Source organism: Bos taurus, chromosome 15 (genome assembly GCF_002263795.3).
Source record: "Bos taurus isolate L1 Dominette 01449 registration number 42190680 breed Hereford chromosome 15, ARS-UCD2.0, whole genome shotgun sequence".
In the NCBI taxonomy this organism is placed as follows: Eukaryota; Metazoa; Chordata; class Mammalia; order Artiodactyla; family Bovidae; genus Bos; species Bos taurus.
Window position 1 is genome coordinate 77,260,305 of NC_037342.1, and position 18,672 is coordinate 77,278,976.

Here is an 18,672-nt window from a genome sequence, read left to right on the forward strand (position 1 = left end):
CTGTCTGCAAGCCAGGAAGAGGGGCCTCACCAGGGACCAACCCTGCGGGCACCTTGATTTTGCACTTCCAATCTCCAAAACTGCGAGGAAATACATTTTGATTATTTTACCCACCTGGTGTGTGGTATTGTGTTATGGCAGCCTGAGCTGACTAGAACAGTCTTTTTTTTTTTAGAGAGGGGACGTATGTATACCTATGGCTGATTCATGTTGATGTATGGCAGAAACCAACACAATATTGTAAAGCAATTATCCTTCAATTAAAAATAAATAACATTTATTCTGTTTGTTTATTGGCTGCCCCGGGTCTTCATTGCTGTATGAGGGCTTTCTCTAGTTGCAGAGACTGGGGCTCCTCTCCTGTACTCTCTTGTAGAGCGCAGGCTCAGCAGTTTTGATGAAGCGACCTAGTCGCCCTGTGGCATGTGGCATGTGGAATCTCCCTGGACCAGGAATCGAACCCGTGTCCCCTGCATTGGCAGGCAGATTCTTATCCACTGGACCACCAGGGGAGTCCTCTGACAGACTTTCTATGTGGCTGGTGTGCTGTGTGTGCTCTGTACTGCATCCTCCTGCCCACCCCTACGTGTCAGCACTTAAAGGTGCTGCTCTCCAGCAGGATCTTGCCTCCAGCTCCCACTGCAGCCCGAGGAGCCAGGAGGGTGGTGGAGGCGCTCGTCCACGTGTGCAGAGAGACAGGGGTGTCTGAGGAAGCCGGCTGCTCTCCCCCACCCTTGGGCAGACCGTGGGCAGGGAAAGTCCGAATCACCAGGACGAGGTACAAACGGTTTTATTTTTCTAGAAAGAGCAAAGTCCAGAGAGGCAGGGGGGAGGGCAGCTGGGCCTGGCGGAGCCGCGGTGGGCAGGCCCTGGGCCCTGACTGAGGCCGCAGGAGGCCCCCCCCGCGCCGGCCCCTGCCCCAGGAGTAAACAGGCGTGGCGGGGGGCTCAGCTGGTCGGGGCCCTCCAGCGTGATGGCAGAGAAGGAGCAGGGGAGGTGAGGTGAAGTCCACGACCTGCTGGGTCACACGAAGCCAGGCTTCATGGACGAGCGGCGGCAGTTGGGGCAGCTTCGTGTCCCGTTGTTCTGCAGGCACCTTGCGGGGGGGTTGGTGCAAAGGGCACTGTCGGCTTGGCCGGCCTGGCTGCCCACCCTGGACCAGCTCCCTCTTCCCCTCCCCGCGGCAGGCAGCCCTGCAGGCCCTGTGCCTGGGGAGGCCTGCAGGCCAGAGCCTGGGCCAGGGGTCAGGCGTGGGTGGCGGAGGCACCTGTGGCCCTGGTCACCGCTCCCCCATAACCTTCGAGAGTTCTCTCTCTGTGGTCTCTTTGGGGAGAAAAACACGGCCGCCGGGAGGGTTTGATGAGTGATTAGACAGAAAACTCTTAGAACAGGCACCCAGGAGGCCCCAAAAGCACCGCCTAAGTGTGATTAGCCCCAGGGAGCCCCCAGGGCCCAACGGCAGGGCGCTCACCTGAGGTGGAAGATGTGGGAGCAGGGCAGGGCCTGCAGACGGCTGTTCTTCTCGCCGATGGACTCGCCGCACAGGCCGCAGTAGAGCTCGGCCTCCTCCACGCACTCGTGGAAGCGCACGACGTGGGCGCGCAGCTCCCGCTGCAGCCCTTTGCTGCGGTAGATGCCCTCGCTCAGGCAGTGCAGCTTCAGCTGGCCCAGCTGCAGCGGGGGCGGACGAGACCAGGTCAGTGCCGGTGAGCAGCGGCCCCCAGACGCCATCTGTCCGCCCGGGGCCACAGGCTGCTCAGTACACGGGGGCCCTGTCCTGCCGCGCTCCTGCCTTGCTGAGGGCCCTAGGAAAAACATCTGGCCCTCTCCGGGCCTTAGCTTCCCTTCATGCAGAATGAGGGGGTTGGCGAAATCAGTGATCCTTACTCCTAGAAGCGACTGGGGACCTCATGTTTTTGAAGGATTTTTATTGACCGGATCTGCTGCCTCGATGCCCTACTCGTTAATTTGCTTTCCTGTTTCTGTTCATTGCATACCCACAGCAGCTCATCGACATTTCTGATGATATTTGGGTAAGCCAGAGCAGCTGTTGTCCAGCCAAGGCAGGTGTATTTGGCATTTTGACAGGACTGTGCCCTGATCTCTGAGAAAGGCGCATCTTCTAGAAGACTCTGAGGCTATTTTCAAAAGGTTTGGATAGGATGATGAAATTTGAAGAGGCTGCATAGACTGTGGGAAGAACACAGGCTGTGGAGTTAACACAGGTCAGTTACCAGGTGTGGGACCTTGAACACCTCTCTGAGCCTCACTTTCCTCATCTGTAAAAGGCGGCTCGCTGTACCCACCTTGCAGGAAGCCAGTGAGTCCTGGAACCCACAGCTAGAAGAGCCCTGGGGTGCCCACCTCCCTCTCAGTGGCAGAGTCTTAATGACCATCAAGAAACCTCTGACGGGGGGCTTCCCTGATGGCGCAGTGGTGAAGAATTGGCTTGCCTATGCAGGGGGCGCAGGTTCGATCCCTGATCCAGGAACATCCCACGTGCCACGGAGCAACTAAGCCTGTGCGCCACTCGTACTGAGCACGTGCTCCAGAGCCCGGGAGGCCACAGCTTCTGAAGCCCAGGTGCCCTGGGGCCTGTGCTCCACAAGGGAAGCCACCTGGGCAGGGAGAGGCCTGTGCACCGCAACCAGAGAAAGCCCAAGCAGCAGTGGAGACCCAGCGCAGCCAGAAAGAAAGAAACTTTCCAAAAAGAGAGAAAGAAACCACTGAGGAATTCTGATGTCCCCTGAGCTACAGAACTCTCACCCTGCCCGCACCCCCCAAGTGCTCTCTGAGTGGAGGAGAAACAGCCAGGGTCAGGGAGTGACTAGGGGCATCTCCTGGAGATCAGGAAGGACTCAGGGCATGAGCAGGCTGGTGGGAGGGTCTCCCCATCCACCCTAGATCCCACCTTGGGCTCTTGACTCCAGACCCAGCAGACGGAATCAGGTCTGACCTTGTTCCCCACCTCCTCGGCCAGGTCCTGGGCTCTCTCAATGGCATCCAGGGCCTGGAAGGGGAGATAGGGCAGGGCTGCAGGCAGGGCTGTCGGACAGAGACCTTGCCTTGTAGGGAAGGAAGGGCAGGGAGGGACGGGGCTGGGGAGAGAAAGAGACTGGGGTACACTGGCCTGAGCTGCCTCAGTTTACTTGGATACAGAATGGGAAGAACACTCCTATCTCACAGGGGGTTATGAAATCGGGCTCTGTCGCTCAGTCGTGTCCGACCCTTTGCAACCCATTGTTGCCCGCCAGATTCCTCTGCCTGTGAAATTTTCCAGGCAAGAATACTGCCCTGGGTTTCCTACTCCATGTGAAATCATAGGAGGTAGTTCAAGCGTCTGAGTTCCAATGCCAGGTCTGGCCCTTTACGAGCTGGGTGATTGGCAAGTCACGCCCTGCTCTGAGCCTGGAAAGTGACCTGGGATGCCCTGGCCTCACAGATGTGGGGTGAGGCTGATACTGGACAAAGGGTCTGAAAGAGCCCAGTCGGGAAGCAGACCCACACACCCTTGGCTGACCTGTGGGAGCGCTGGGGAGAGCTGGCCGCAGGACAGGGATCCCCCTCACCTTGTCCAGCGCCTTCCTGGCCACCCAGCACTTGGCCACGCCCAGCAACACCTGCACCTGCCCCAGGCGGTTCCCGATCTCGGTCATGATGCTCATGGCGGAGTCGTACCTGGGGAAGGCTGTCTGCGCAGCCGGGTTGGGGGTTGGGATCAGGCCCGGCCTGGCCCGCACCGCCGCCCCCTGCGTCCCGGTGACCTCACCTGCAGGTCCCCACGGCTCCGGTGGATGTCAGCAAAGCAGAGCAGGCAGAGAGCCTGCAGCGGACGGTCCCCGTGCTGCAGCGCGATCTTCATAGACTCCTGTGACGGAGCCGGACCCTCAGGCCTGCGCGTCTGCCCCCCACCCTAGAGGCATCCTCACCCCGTGGGCCCCTCAGACACCCTCGGAGCCCGGTACCCCTTTCCTGGTGCTGAGTCCCCGTGTACCGAACCCCTGAGGATTGACAGCCCTGGAGACTGAGGCTCTGAGAGCGGAAGTGGCTTGACCGAGGTCACCAGGTTATTAAGTGGCAAAGCTGGGATTCCTACCTAGGTCGGTGGAACTCCAGACTGGCTCGCTTCCAACTTACAAATGTCCCACAGAGTGGGTATTGGGCCGGGGGACAAAGGAAAGCCCCCTCCGTTGAGAACAGACTATAAGGGAATGAGATTTGGGGCAGATGGGGTAAGGGGAGCAAGCACATCCTCCAGGGGCTCAGCCATAGAGAGGGGGGCAGGAGCCAGACTTGGGGGGCCTCAGCGGACTGGGTAGGCAGGAGGAAGCCCCGGGCCCGGGCCCCGCCCACACCGCCGTGCTCCGCCCACCCGCCGGCGCTGCGCCCACCTCACAGCACTCCATGGCGCTGCCCAGGTGGCCCAGCAGGCGGTACGCTACAGCCATGTGATACTGGCTCATCGCCCGGTACTTGAGGCTCCAGCCTTTGCCATAGTCGTTGACGAGCTCTGCAGCCTTGCAGGGGAAGAACAGGGCCTTCTCGTAGTCCTGCAGGGGACAAAGGGAGGGGCCGGGATGGGAGTGCGCATGCTGAGTGGCGGGAGCTGCCCCTAAGTGGAGCGCTCCACTGCATGCTCGTTCATTCATTCATTCACTTATTCTGGTGTCCAGGAAAACCGTGATTCACGCAGAGGGAACAGCCCTGCAAAGGGGTGGGCTCATGAACGTAAGGGTTTTCATCTGGTTTGCCGACGTTTGCCAAGAGCCTAGCACAGTTCCTGGCTCAGAAAGTATTTGCTGAATGAATGAATGAGAATCAGAAGCAAGAAAGGCAACTGGCTTCTCTCAGCCAGTCCCGGTTGGGCCCCTGGCCTTCAGAGATGCACAGAAGGGTGGTGGTGGGGCTGTCAGAGCCCACCCTGACCCCCCGCTGGAGTTTGCCTCCTGGCGGCCTGTCATCACTGAAGGCTGGATGACGGATTGCCAGCAGAGTCAGCTCCGAGAACATAGGACAGACTGACTGAGGCAAAGAAATCATCCTCTCCCCCTTCCCTTCTCCTCAGACTTCTAAATGTCTTCTCAACCTGCCAGTTATGAGCACATGACCTCACCATACACTCCGTTAGGAAACAGAAGGAAATCGGAGACGCGCTCCCTCTCTCGCCTTCTCGGTCAAACCCAGCGGCCCTGACTCCACACTGCCTCACTCCTGCTCCTCCCTGCTCCGTCAAATTAAATAAACCCCCTCCAGGCGGGCTCTGGAACCCCTCCCCAGTCTCTCTACTGAGTCATCCCATCACCATAAAAACACCATCTGGCATTTCTTACCTCACGTGAAAAGCAAAAATTAAAATCAAACAACCACCTTTGACTTCACGTCCCATTCAACTACAACCCCGATTCTCTCTTCTTTTTTGTAGAAAACCTACTTGAATTTTTATTTGATATCGAACAAGCTAATATGACCCAAAGAAAACTCTCGGTAACCCCAATATAAACCTGTTTCTAATAAACTTGGTATGTACTATGTACTTTTTAATTCGAAGCCATGTAAATGTTTTACAGACTTAAAAATAGGAAATTTAATTTAAAAAAACCTAAGATTGGAAAATGGAAACAAGGGACTTCCCTGCTGGTCCAGTGGTTAACTCAGCTCCCAATGCAGGGGGCCCAGGTTCGATCCCTGGTCAGGGAACTAGATCCCACGTGCTACAACTAAGACCTGGTGCAGCCAAATAAATGAATAAATATTTTTAAAAAATGGAAACAAATAACCTTAAGTGTATATTATTATAAAATTACAATTAATTTTAAGTATAATTAATATATAATTAATCATATAATAATTATAATATATTATTATATATTTAATTATATAATATATAATTATATATAATAGATAATGTATAATTTTAATTATAATATATAATTATATTATATTATAGTATTATATAATTATAATAATATAATATATTAATGTATTATATATAATTATATATTATATATTAACATATATTTATATAATGTATGTTTATTATATTAAATATATTATATTTATATAATGTATATTTACATAATTATATATATGTTAATATATAATATAATATATATTATATTTTATAGCATATATTATATCATATTATAATTATATTATATTGTATTGTATATATAATAATTATAATGTATATAATATAATTTAATATAATTATAACTATAGATATATTATAAATACAATGTAATATAGTTATATTATGTTATAATATAAATATAATTTAATTATAATATGATTGTAATTATAATATAACCATAATATATAATTAAATATGCCATGATTATAATATAAATATAATATTATATAACTATAATATAAATATAATATATTACTCTTATAATAATATAGTATGGATGTGAGAGTAGGACTGTGAAGAAAGCTGAGCACCGAAGAATTGATGTTTTTCAACTGTGGTGTTGGAGAACTCTTGAGAGTCCCTTGGACTGCAAGGAGATCCAACCAGTCCATTCTAAAGGAAATCAGTCCTACGTGTTCATTGGAAGGACTGATGCTAAAGCTGAAACTCCAATACTTTGGCCACCTCATGCGAAGAGTTGACTCATTGGAAAAAACTCTGATGCTGGGAGGGATTGGGGGGCAGGAGGGGAAGGGGATGACAGAGGATGAGATGGCTGGATGGCATCACCGACTCGATGGACATGAGTTTGAGTGAACTCCAGGAGTTGGTGATGGACAGGGAGGCCTGGCATGCTGCAATTCATCGGGTAGCAAAGAGTCAGACATGACTGAGCAACTAAACTGAACTGAATAATATAATTATCATAATATATAATATAATTATAATTATAATATAAATATAAGAATACAATATATGATTATATAAATATAATTATAAATAGAATATACAATATAATTATAATATAATATAAACATTATATATAATATTGTAATATAATTATAAATATAATATATAATTAAATATAAAATTATATGAATATAATTTTATACATTATAATTATAATATATAACATAATTATATATAATTTATAATATAATTATAATATAATATATAATTATAATTGTCATATATAATATAATCATATCATATATCATATATTATATTATAATAATTATATATTACATATTATATTATAATAATATATTATAAGAATTATAATATAATTATATTAAGTATTATATATTATATTATATATATGCTGCTGCTGCTGCTAAGTCGCTTCAGTTGTGTCCAACTCTGTGCGACCCCATAGATGGCAGCCCACCAGGCTCCCCTTGTCCCTGGGATTCTCCAGGCAAGAACACTGGAGTGGGTTGCCATTTCCTTCTCCAATGTGTAAAAGTGAAAAGTGAAAGGGAAGTCGCTCAGTCGTGTCTGACTCTTAGCGAGCCCATGGACTGCAGCCTACCAGGCTCTTCCGTCCATGGGATTTTCCAGGCAAGAGTACTCGAGTGGGGTGCCATTGCCTTCTCCGTATTATATATATATTATGTATTAATTGTATCATATATTATATATATCTGTATAATTATTTAGATTTATATATATATTTATATTATATATTATATATATTCTACACATTATTATATAATTATATTACAATATAATAATTATTAGATAATTATTACATATGATTTAAATATAATTTAAAATTATAATATAATTATAATTAATTAAAATATAATTAAGGTATATTATAATATATTATGATGGTTTCATAATTGCCATAATATATTATATAACCTCTTATTAATAGAACCATACAGAACAAGTGTTACTTCAAATGACCTTAACATACACTTGAACAGTTCAACCATAGTGGGATATATTATAAAGACAAAAGAACAGCAGAGAAGTCTTAAACTTCATTTGTCTTTTTTTTTTTCAGCAATAGTGGTATATTGTGTTTTGAAATTATTTTGTGTACTTTGTAAGATAAAGTAAATATTTAATTATGTTTTTAGAAACCAAGATTTTCAGCCTAAGAGAAAAAAAGAATCAAGTATGAAATAAAGAAAATCCTGAAACATTAAGCTTGAGTTGAAGATTTCAGTATGAAGTCCAGTTGTCCTCGAAACCGAGGAGATTTAGTAGCAATAACAAGCCAGTGGCAATGAGCATCCTGAGAGCCCACATCCGGGCTTTACCAGTCTGGAGCAGGAAATATAGTGGGCCCTCAGTACCCAAGGGTTCCACATCCAATCAAAGCTTGAAAATATTAGGGGAAAAAAATCCAGAAAGTTCCAAAAAAGCAAAGCTTGAAGTTGCCAGGCACCTGACTATGAACCTAGCACTTACAGTGTATTAGGTTTTAAAAATAATCTGGGCTTCCTCGGTGTCTCAGTCTAAAAGAATCCGCCTACCAATGATGCAGTTTCAGTCCCTGGGTGGCAAAGATCCCCTGGAGAAGGAAATGGCAATCCACTCCAGTCTTCTTGCCTGGAGAATCCCATGGACAGAGGAGCCTGGCAGGCTACAGTCCGTGGGCCTGTCGACTTAGCGACTAAAACAACAACAAGAGATGATTTAAAGAATATAGGAGGGGGGACTTCCCTGGTGGGCCAGTGGGTAAGATTCTAGACTCCCAACGCAGGGTGTCCGGGTCTGATCCCTAGGCAGGGAACTAGATCCCATGTGCCACAGCTAAGACCCACTGCAGCCATATATGTAGGTTCTATGAAAATACTACACCATATTATATAGAGGCTTGAGCATTCCTGGATTTTGGTGTCCTTGGGGATCCTGAAACAAATCCCCTGAGAATACCAAGGGCCGATTCTACACAATACCATGGGACAGGCTATTGTGCCAGAAAACAAGAATGCTTTCTTTCAAAGAACTAAAGGAAGTCTCGTCAAAAGGACATAGGGGTCATGCTGAAGAGAATTCCCCTGACTAAAATTAAGATAACGTGAGTATCAAAAGCAACAATGATTGCAAATGACTGAAGACTACTGAATATTTTTTTAACTCCAAGATTTCATGATGAAATACCAAAAAGAGGAAGCAAAACAAGTGTGATCGTTGGAGTCAACTATCACATCAGCTCGTTATCCTGAAACATGGCAATTAAAGGAGAGGGACAAAGGATTTATCTACCTTTCCTTTAGGAACTGCTTTTCAGAGCAATCAGCTAGCTTTAATTAATTTATAGGAAAATCCCAGCTAACAATTGCAGAAGGCATCATAGAACGTGGAAGTCACCGTTTCGTGAGAGTTGACAGAACTGATTCAGGCAACAGACGCCAAAAAATGCTCAAACCATTATGGAGAACACTGCTGCTGAGCTGAATATTCACCAAGTGTCACCCCACAAAGTAAGCTGCTGGTCCTGCAAGGAAGAAGGCAAAGCTGAAAGCAATGGGATCGGGCGGTTACTTGCTCGGACGTCAATATGGTGTCTCATGAAGCACGCAGACCTGCTTGTGCAGGTTCTCACCAGAAATGAACGACCTACGGGACTTCCCTGGTGATCCGGCGGTTAAGACTTCCCCTTCCGACGCAGGGGGTGCAGCTTCAACCCTTGGTCGGGCAGCTAAGATCCCATGTGCTTTGTGGCCGAAAAACCAAAACATAAACAATATTGTAACGAATTCAATAAAGGCTCCACATTAAAAAAAAAAAATTTAAAAATGCGTGACCTAGATCTTACCAAGTCATTTTTAAAATTCTCGTTCATAGAGAGTAATGGAGACAAAGAAACAGCTTATGTGACTCCTTGAGGAAGCAATGAGACAATGAGATGGAATATAAATTAATTTGGCTTCTTCAGTAAATCATGGAGAATAAAGAGTAGTGTATTAACTTTCTATTGAAAGTGACATAATAATCACTGCAGTGTGTGGTTCTTGCTTGTGTTCCAGTTCAAACAAGCTGAGCGTTAAGGCGTATTTTCAGGATAAACAGAGAAATTTAAGAGATCATTGTTCACCATGGTGTGTGTGAGAATAGTATTGTGATTATATAATAAAGTGTCCTTATATCAGAAAATAGTCTCCTTATTCTCAGAAATGCTTACTGAACTACTTTGTGGTAAAATTTCGTGACGTCTATAATTTTTTTAAAAAACTATTTATCTGGCTGCTCCAGGTCTTTACTTGCGGCATACGGGATCCAGTTCCCTGACCAGGGATTGAACCCCAGCTCCCTGCACTGGGAGCGTAGAGTCTTAGCCACTGAACCACCAAGGAAGTCCCATAATGTATGGGATATAATGTGATATAATTTTATATCATAAGACTTCAGTGAAAAATATGTTAAGTCAAACATGGCAAAATGTTAATAATTGTTAAATATAAGTAGCCAGTATATGGTGATTCATTATATCATCCTCTATGCATTCCTGTATGGTTAATTTTCTTCATAATAAAAAAAGGTTTTAAAACACCCCTATCTCTCTCCAATCCTATTTGATCTCACAGAATGGCTTCCCCAGATGTCTTATTGCTGCAAACAAAATCCTCAAATGAAGGATGATCCATCAATCCATGGATGACTCTCATTTCCTCACACCCAACTGCTTTCCCAGGTGGGGCTAGTGGTAAAGAACCCACCTACCCATGCAGAAAACTTAAGAGATGTGGGTTCGAACCCTGGGTTGGGAAGATCCCCTGGAGAAGAGAATGGCAACCCACTCCTGTATTCTTGCCTGGAGAATTCCATGGACAGAGGAACCTGGTGGGCTACAGTCCATGGGGTCTCAAAGAGTCAGACATGACTGAGCGACCCACACTTTCACACTTTGACTTTCGCAAGGTTTATTAGGCATTATTATGTGCCAGGGGCTGACATGCCCCGAGGGCCGAGCACAGCCTGGATGTCTGCAGGACGGAGAGCAAAGGCTCAGGGCCAGAAGCCTGAGGTCATTGGCTCCATCAGTTTCTTCTCCCTTCTATCTCCCTTTCCCCTAACCCCCCGGATCCCACCACCTCCTACCTCTCACATACCTGCAACAGCCACACTGGCCTCCACCCTTCCTGGAATACTCAAGGTAAGCTCCCCCAAAAGCAGAGCTGTGCTTCCACCATTCCCTTTTTCATTCTTTCGCCAGATTTCTGCATGGCTCACCCTCTCTTCTCCAAGTCATCAGACATCACCCCTACCACCCTGTTTGAACTTGCAACACCCCCTCCTCAGCCCTTCCAACCCCCTTTCCCTGCTCCCCTTTTTCCTAAGCACTTTCCACCATGCTGTATACTTGGCTTTGCTGATTATATTTATTCACCTTCCTCCCCCAGCTAGAAAGCAAGCTTCGTGAGCCCAGGCACTTGGCTGTTATTTTCACTGCTGTATCCTGACCAACAGTGCCTGGCATACAATAGATGCTCAGTACATGTTTGATGAATGAATCCTTACGACCGTGTTATAAGGCGGGTTCCATTCGCCCTCATTTCATAGGCTTGGAGAGAAGTGACTTGCCTAAGATCCCACAGCAAACACAGCAAAGTACAGGTTTAAGGCCTGTCCTCACACAGGAGCTTCCCACTCCCCCAGGAAGTCAGGCAGACTGAAGCTTGAATTTTGACTCTGCCATGCCTGGCCACATCTCTGCACGCTAGGCCACCTCACTTGCGTCTGACTCTGCGACCCAGTGGACTGTGGCTCATCAGCCTCCTCTGTCCATGGGATTCTCCAGGCAAGAAGACTGGAGTGGGTTGCCATTCCCTCCTCCAGGGGAATCTTCCTGACCCAGGGATCGAACCTGCATCTCTTATGTCTCCTGCATTGACAGGTGGGTCTTTACCACTAGTGCCATCTGGGAAGCCCGGCCATGTCTGTTCCTCCCGGCCAAGTCTTTCTCTTCTCAGACTCCCATCTGCCTCGTCCCTACTGATATGGGAGGACTGAACCCAGTGATGCAACAGGGAGCACGGCTCCTCGGAGGCTCTCCGGGAGCTGGGACCTCCACCACCCTCCCCCGGGGGCCCCGGGGCGCACCTTGACCTGAGCATAGAAGCTGCCCAGGCTGCAGCAGACGCGGCACTCGAGCATGGCGTCGTCGTTGTTGTGGGCATAGCGCAGGGCCTTCTCGAAGCTCTCCAGGGCCTTCTGGAAGAGACTGAGGCCCAGGAAGGCGTTGCCCATGCTCAGGCTGACCTGGCCTCCAAGCTGGGCGGCTGCCCTGGTGCCGGGCAGCCCAAGGCAGGTCTTGCAGTAGGAGATGGTCTTGTGGAACTCACACAGCTTCTCGTTGCTGCGCGCCAGGTTCAGGTAGCTCTCCAGGAGGAAGTTGGCGTCCTCCAGCTCCCGGGCGGTGTCGATCTGGACCACAGCGAACTGCCCAGCGTGGGGGTGGGCCGGGGCGCTCAGTCTCCGCCCTTCCAAGCCCCCCACCCCCCAGCCCAGAGCCTCAGACCCAGAGCGCCCACCCCTAGCCTCAGATATGCGCTGGGCTCCCCAGCCAGACTGGAAGCTGCAACCCGGGAGCCTTCACCTCCCAAATCCAGACCCCCCGCTTTCAACTTCATCCCGAAACTGGTCTGCAGTCTCCACCACCTGCCCAGGCCCCCAGCCTCGAACCTGGAGCCAGTGCCCCCCTCCCCAGGCTTAGACTCAGAACCCCACAGGAGAGGACTGGAACCTCGACTCTGAGACCTGGCCTTGAGTGCCTCACACTGCGAGGCTGAGAACCTCAGACACCAAAGTTCAAGGCCACGGGCCCAAATCCAAAGCCAAGACAGAGCATCCAAGAGCCAGGGCCTGAGATGCGGAGGATTCAGAGCCTCAGGCCCTGACCGCCAGCCTGGGGGATACGGGCGAGTCTGAGGAGGCGGAAGGGGGCCGGGAAGCCTGGGAGAACCCCGCTGGGCCCCACCTGCCCAGCCTGGCCGCGCTCCCACCTTGAGCATCTCCTTGTAGCGGCCCATCTCTGAGTGGGCCGTGACGAGGCAGCCGAGCACACGGAAGCGCCCCACGAGGTCTGAGCTCTTCTCCAGGACCTTCATCCACAACTGCAGCGCCTTCTCCGTCTGGTTAGACTGGTACAGCTGGAGCCCCTTCTCGATCTGCTGCTTTGTCTGGTCCTGCCCCATCCTCCCAGAGACCCCCGGTGGCCCCGCGCCTCTAGGCTCTCATGGGACCACCCCCCCACCCCTGGTGCCCGCTGCCCACCCAGCCCCGAGCAGGCGCAGGGCCCGAACAGAGAGCGGGCACCACCCCGGGAACAAAGCCGGTCCGGGTCCTGTGCGCAGCTGTCCCTGCCAGTTGAGGCCACGTGGCCGCCAAGGAATGTCAGCAACAAGGTCACGCGGGCCCCCGCCGCCCCCGCCCCCAAGCTGGGAGGAAGGTGCCCGCCCCCTCCTGCCCCGGGCACCCCCTCGGGCATCTCTTTAGCACCTCTGACCCTGGCGCCCCGAGCCCCCCTGGCAGGGCAGGCTCTCCCTGCAGCCTGAGAGTTGGAGTAAGCAGGGATAAAGCTGGGCACATGGGCGGCAGGAAGGCTGGAGTGGATGCCCAGCTCTGAGCCCTCCTCTGCCGCCACATCACCATCCCCAGAGCCACCCTCCCCGGCTCTGCTTCTGTGAGTGACTGGCCACTGAAGCCACATACCTGCGCACAGGCCCACCCCATCCCAATGAGTCCTAACCTACAGCTCAGCCCAGCCAACAAGTTGCTCACCTCTCTGGGCCTCAGTTCCCTCATCTGTAAAATGGAACTGTCATAAGCTAATAAACCCTCACCTATGATGGGTAACAGCGGGACCCTGGACCAGGCTGCCAACTTTCGAATGCTGCCTTTGCCGTTTATTAGTTCTACGGGCAGCATGCCTTTGGGCAGGAGAGCAATGGTTTCCACTTCACTGGACTGTTGGAACCATACGCTTTAGGAGCTGGCTGGGACTTGGAACAGTGCCTGACACACGGGAAACACCACGTGACCATAAGCAAGAGGTTATCTCAAGCAGCATTCGTCTGCTCCATGGCAAATTGTCCACAAGGAATAGAAATTGGTTTTTGAAGGTTTAAAAAAATATCCAGTTCCAGGGACGCACAGTTCTGAGCTTTAGTCCACTGTGGCTCTCTTTGCCTGGCAAAGCAATAAAGCTATTCTTTTCTACTTCACCTCAAAAAAACAAAAACAAACAAAAGATATACAATTCCAATCCCAGTTTGAAAGAGTCCCTTATAATGAGCTTGAATGCCAGACACCATGGAGAAGGGCAAGGTCTTACAGAGGGAGAGGGCAGACCCGTGAAGGCTCCTGGGGTTGCGAGAGGGCTCTGCCAAAATTACCAGCTCGTCTCACTGCATCTTTCTCTTCCCGATCTGCAAACCAGGCTCCTTCCCGCCCCAGGGCAAAGTTGTCCTTTCAGAGTGGACAGTGGCTTTTAGCATATGAGCATCCCTCATTTTATTGCAGTTCCCAGATGCTTGTCTTTGACAAACGGGAGGTTTGCGGCAACTCAGCATTGAGCAAGTCTATTGGCACCATTTTTCCAAGAGCATAAGCTCACTTCGTGTCTCTATGCTGCATTTGGCAGTTCGTCTAGTCAAGGCTATGGTTTTTCCTGTGGTCATGTATGCATGTGAGAGTTGGACTGTGAAGAAAGCTGAGCGCCAAAGAATTGATGCTTTTGAACTGTGGTGTTGGAGAAGACTCTTGAGAGTCCCTTGGACTGCAAGGAGATCCAACCAGTCCATTCTGAAGGAGATCAGCCCTGGGATTTCTTTGGAAGGAATGATGCTAAAGCTGGCCACCTCATGCGAAGAGTTGACTCATTGGAAAAGACTCTGATGCTGGGAGGGATTGGGGGCAGGAGGAGAAGGGGACGACAGAGGATGAGATGGCTGGATGGCATCACTGACTCGATGGACGTGAGTCTGAGTGAACTCCGGGAGTTGGTGACGCACAGGGAGGCCTGGTGTGCTGCAATTCATGGGGTCGCAAAGAGTCGGACACGACTGAGCGACTGATCTGATCTGATAGTATTTGGAGCTCTTTCATTATGTTTCTTATGGTGACATGTAATCAGTTTTCTTGGCTTAACATCTTTTTGTTTCATTTTGTTTTGTTAACCTTTTGGCCATATCGCGTGTGGGACACGTGGGATCTTAGTTCACCGACCGGAGACTGAAGCTGAGCCCACTGCGTTAGGAGCATGGAGTCTTAACCACTGGACCACCAGGGATGTCCTGTAATCAGCGATCTTTGATGTTGATGGTTAGCATTTTCAGCAATAAAGTATTTTTCAGTTTAGGACTGAATATTGTTTTTGTAGGCATAATGCTATTGCACACTTAATAGACTACAATATAGCATGGACATAACTTTTGTATGCAATGGGAAACCAAAGTACTCGTGTGACGTTTTATGGTGATGTTCGTTTTATTGTGGTGGTCTGGAACCAGACCCGCAGTATCTCTGAGGCACGCCTCTATGCACAAAGTCGAGCATTGATCTACCACTAACACCATAAGATTTTCATCACCCTGGAAAGAAGCCCTGTGCTCATTAGCAGTCACCCCTGCTCATATCGATATTGACTGCAGACCTCAGAATGTGACCTATTTGGAGACACCATCTCTTTTTGGCCATACTGCCTGGCTTGTGGGAGTTTCGTTCCCTGACTAGGGACTGATCCTGGGCCCTCAGGAGTGAGAGCTCAGAGTCCTAATCACGGGGCTGCCAGGAATTCACCTTTAAAGAGGTAAAACGAGGTCACTAGAGAGGGCCCTGATCCCATAAGACTAGCGTTGTAAGAAGAGATTAGGACATAGACACACAGAGGGGGAGAAAGAGGGCCATTGACAAGCCAAGGAGAGGGGCCTCAGAGTGAAACTAACTCTTTTGACACCTGCTCTCTGACTTCCGGCCTCCAGATGTGAGACAATACATTTCTGTTGTTTAAGCACCCCCCATCTGTGCCCAGCGTTAACGGCAGCCTGAGCAAACGGACACACCCTGCAAACACAACCTACTCTCTGTGGACCCGTCTGCTCTGGACATCTCATGTAAATGGACTCGCACAACATGCGGCCCCTCGTGACTGGCTTCTTTCAGCACAATGTTTTCAATATTGTAGCGTGAATCGTACTTCATTCCTTTTTTTGGCTGAATGGTACTCTAGGGCTTCCCTCGTGGCTCAGCTGGTCAAGAACCCGCCTGCAATGCGGGAGACCTGGGTTCGATCCCTGGGTTGGGAAGATCCCCTGGAGAAGGGAAAGGCTACCCACTCCAGTATTCTGGCCTGGAGAATCCCATGGACTGTACAGTCCCTGGGGTCGCAAAGAGTGGGACACGGCTGAGCGCCTTTCTCTTTCAGTATTCATTGTGCATTTATGCCATTTTGCTTATCCATTCCTTAGTTAATGGCCTTTGGGTCGTTTCCCTTTCCGATTATGAATAATGATGCTTTAAACATCCATGTACAAGTTTTCGTATCTCTTGAGTATATACCTAGGAGTGGAATCGCTGGGCCATAGGTAGCTCTGTGTTCACCTTGTGAGGAATCCGACTGCCTCAGGGCCTTTGCCCCTCACGGTCCCTTTTCTCCTCCCTACTTTGAAGTTCTGCCCAGTTAAGGCCCATTTGGGATGGACCAGCTTACGATACTCATGGAGAATTAAATTCCATTCTGATACAAGATGTATCTCTATAATTTTATATTCATTGATGAGGGTATTGGCTTAGTATCTGTTTGCCCCTCTCAAATGTGTGGGCAGGAACTTTATCTCATTTTTCACTGACCTGTCTCCAGAGCAAAACCTGGCATACAGTGGCCACTCAATAAATATGTTAAATGAATGAATGGGAGGAATGAAAGCTTAATTTTGAAATTTAAAGTAGCTGCTCCAGGCTTACAGCTAACCTGCCATGCCTCCTTAATCCTGGGGAAGCTGAGCAGAGGCAGAGATCACTGCCTCCTGTTTGCTGCAAGCAGAACAGGTCCAGAGTGGGACAGTCTGGGCATCGGGGGGGTGGGCGGCATGCCCCAGGGTCATACGTCGAGGGGACAGAGGAATAGGCCCTTGGGACTAGATAAAGACATTGGGCTGTTCCAGGGGAAGTGCTTTTTTTTTAATTTAAATTCAATTTTCCAATTTATTTAATTGGTCAGTCATGTCAGAATCCTTGTGACCCGGACTTTAGCCTGCCAGGCTGCTCTTTCCATGGGATTCTCCAAGCAAGAATACTGGAGTGGGGTAGCCATTGCCTTCTTGCGGGGATCTTCCCAACCCAGGGACCAAAGCTGGGTCTCCCACATAACAGGCAGATTCTTTACCGTCTGAGCCACCAAGGAAGTGCATTTAATGAATTAGTTGTTTATTTTGGGCCGTGCTGGGTCTTGGTTGCCGCGCTTGGGCTTTCTCTAGTGGCGCGGCGGGGGCTGCTCTTCACTGCGGTGGGCGGGCTTCTCCGTGCCGTGGCTTCTCTTGTTGAACAGCGCGGGCTCTAGGTGCACGGGCTTAGTTGCTCTGATGTCCCCTGCCCTGGTGGGAGGTTTCTTAGTCGCTGGACCACTGGAAGTCCTGGGGGACGTGCTCTCGAACCTGGTGCACAGGAAGCTGGGCAAAGGGGGAGAGCTGGGAGCCACTGGCACAGTACTGTCTTGGGACAGGTGGGTCCTGGGGACCCACAGCGGGGAAGGAAGCTGGACCCACAGGGAAAGTGCTGAAGAGCCAGCAGGTTCTCTGCCATTTGTGGTTGAGATACAGTCCAGCTCCGAGTCTGCCTTGAGTCTTTGGCAGGAAGTAGATGGGCACTCTGCCTCAGCATCCCAGAGGAATCTGGAACCATAGACTTCCAGGTACCTGGGAACTCAAATGATCTCAAAACCTGACCGAGTTTTCTCTGCCCCCGAGTGAGCCATTTGCTGACTTCTGAACATAGTTAGGTCAGGGTCATGCTCCTTTCGGAGAAAGCATGTATGAGGCACGCCTGTATGCACAAAGTTGAGCATTGATCTAGCACTAACACCAGAAGATTTTCATCACCCTGGAAAGAAGCCCTGTGCTCATTAGCAGTCACCCCTGCTCATATGCGATACTGACTGCAGACCTCAGAATGTGACCTATTTGGAGACACCATCTCTTTTTGGCCATACTGCCTGGCTTGTGGGAGTTTCGTTCCCTGACCAGGGACTAAGCCCACTCCAGTACTCTTGTCTGGAAAATCCCATGGACAGAGGAGCCTGGTAGGCTGCAGTCCGTGGGGTCGCTAAGAGTCGGACACGACTGAGCAACTTCACTTTCACTTTTCACTTTCATGCGTCGGAGAAGGAAATGGCAACCCACTCCAGTGTGCTTGCCTGGAGAATCCCAGGGACGGGGGAGCCTGGTGGGCTGCCGTCTATGGGGTCACAGAGTCGTACACGACTGAAGCGACTTAGCAGCAGCAGCATGCTCCTTTAGGGTAAGGGGGTGGTTTTTGTACTAGCATCCGCTCGGCCCCTGGCAAAGTGAGAGGAGACCAAAAGGAGGCTTACATTGCCCGAGCTGAGCACTTCTTCCAGCTTACAGATAACTGGGTGGCACCCAAGGGTGAAGTGACCTGCCCAAGGCCACACCTTGACCTCAAGACAGAGCAGGCAGTGGATCCCAAGCAGTGTGGCTCCAGGAGAGAGGGAGAAAAGTGAAGGCGATGTAGATAGCCATATTCAGGAAGCTTAGTGATTTTCGCAACACACCAAGCCCACTGGG

General features: G+C 49.5%; 1 protein-coding gene across 2 annotated transcripts; it reads right to left on the minus strand.

Annotated features, from left to right (window-relative positions):
- Window positions 1–772: 772 nt before the first annotated feature.
- On the minus strand, window positions 773–13,198 carry RAPSN (receptor associated protein of the synapse). 2 transcript variants are annotated; one of them, NM_001191421.1, is given in 8 exon segments: window positions 773–1,096; window positions 1,472–1,671; window positions 2,957–3,010; window positions 3,570–3,692; window positions 3,770–3,868; window positions 4,392–4,550; window positions 11,972–12,310; window positions 12,874–13,065. In NM_001191421.1, coding segments are annotated over 8 exon segments (1,239 nt in total). In that variant the 3' UTR covers window positions 773–1,023.
- Window positions 13,199–18,672: the final 5,474 nt, after the last annotated feature.

What these genes read in the sequence shown, in the direction of transcription:
- RAPSN (XM_010812856.3), bottom strand. Translation starts at nt 13,065, where the DNA reads ATGGGGCAGGACCAGACAAAGCAGCAGATCGAGAAGGGGCTCCAGCTG. An exon ending in GCGCCATGGAGTGCTGTGAG is followed by an intron (nt 3,869 to 4,391) that starts GTGGGCGCAGCG and finishes GCTCCGTCACAG; the next exon opens with GAGTCTATGAAGATCGCGCT. An exon ending in GGAGCCGTGGGGACCTGCAG is followed by an intron (nt 3,693 to 3,769) that starts GTGAGGTCACCG and finishes CCGGCTGCGCAG; the next exon opens with ACAGCCTTCCCCAGGTACGA.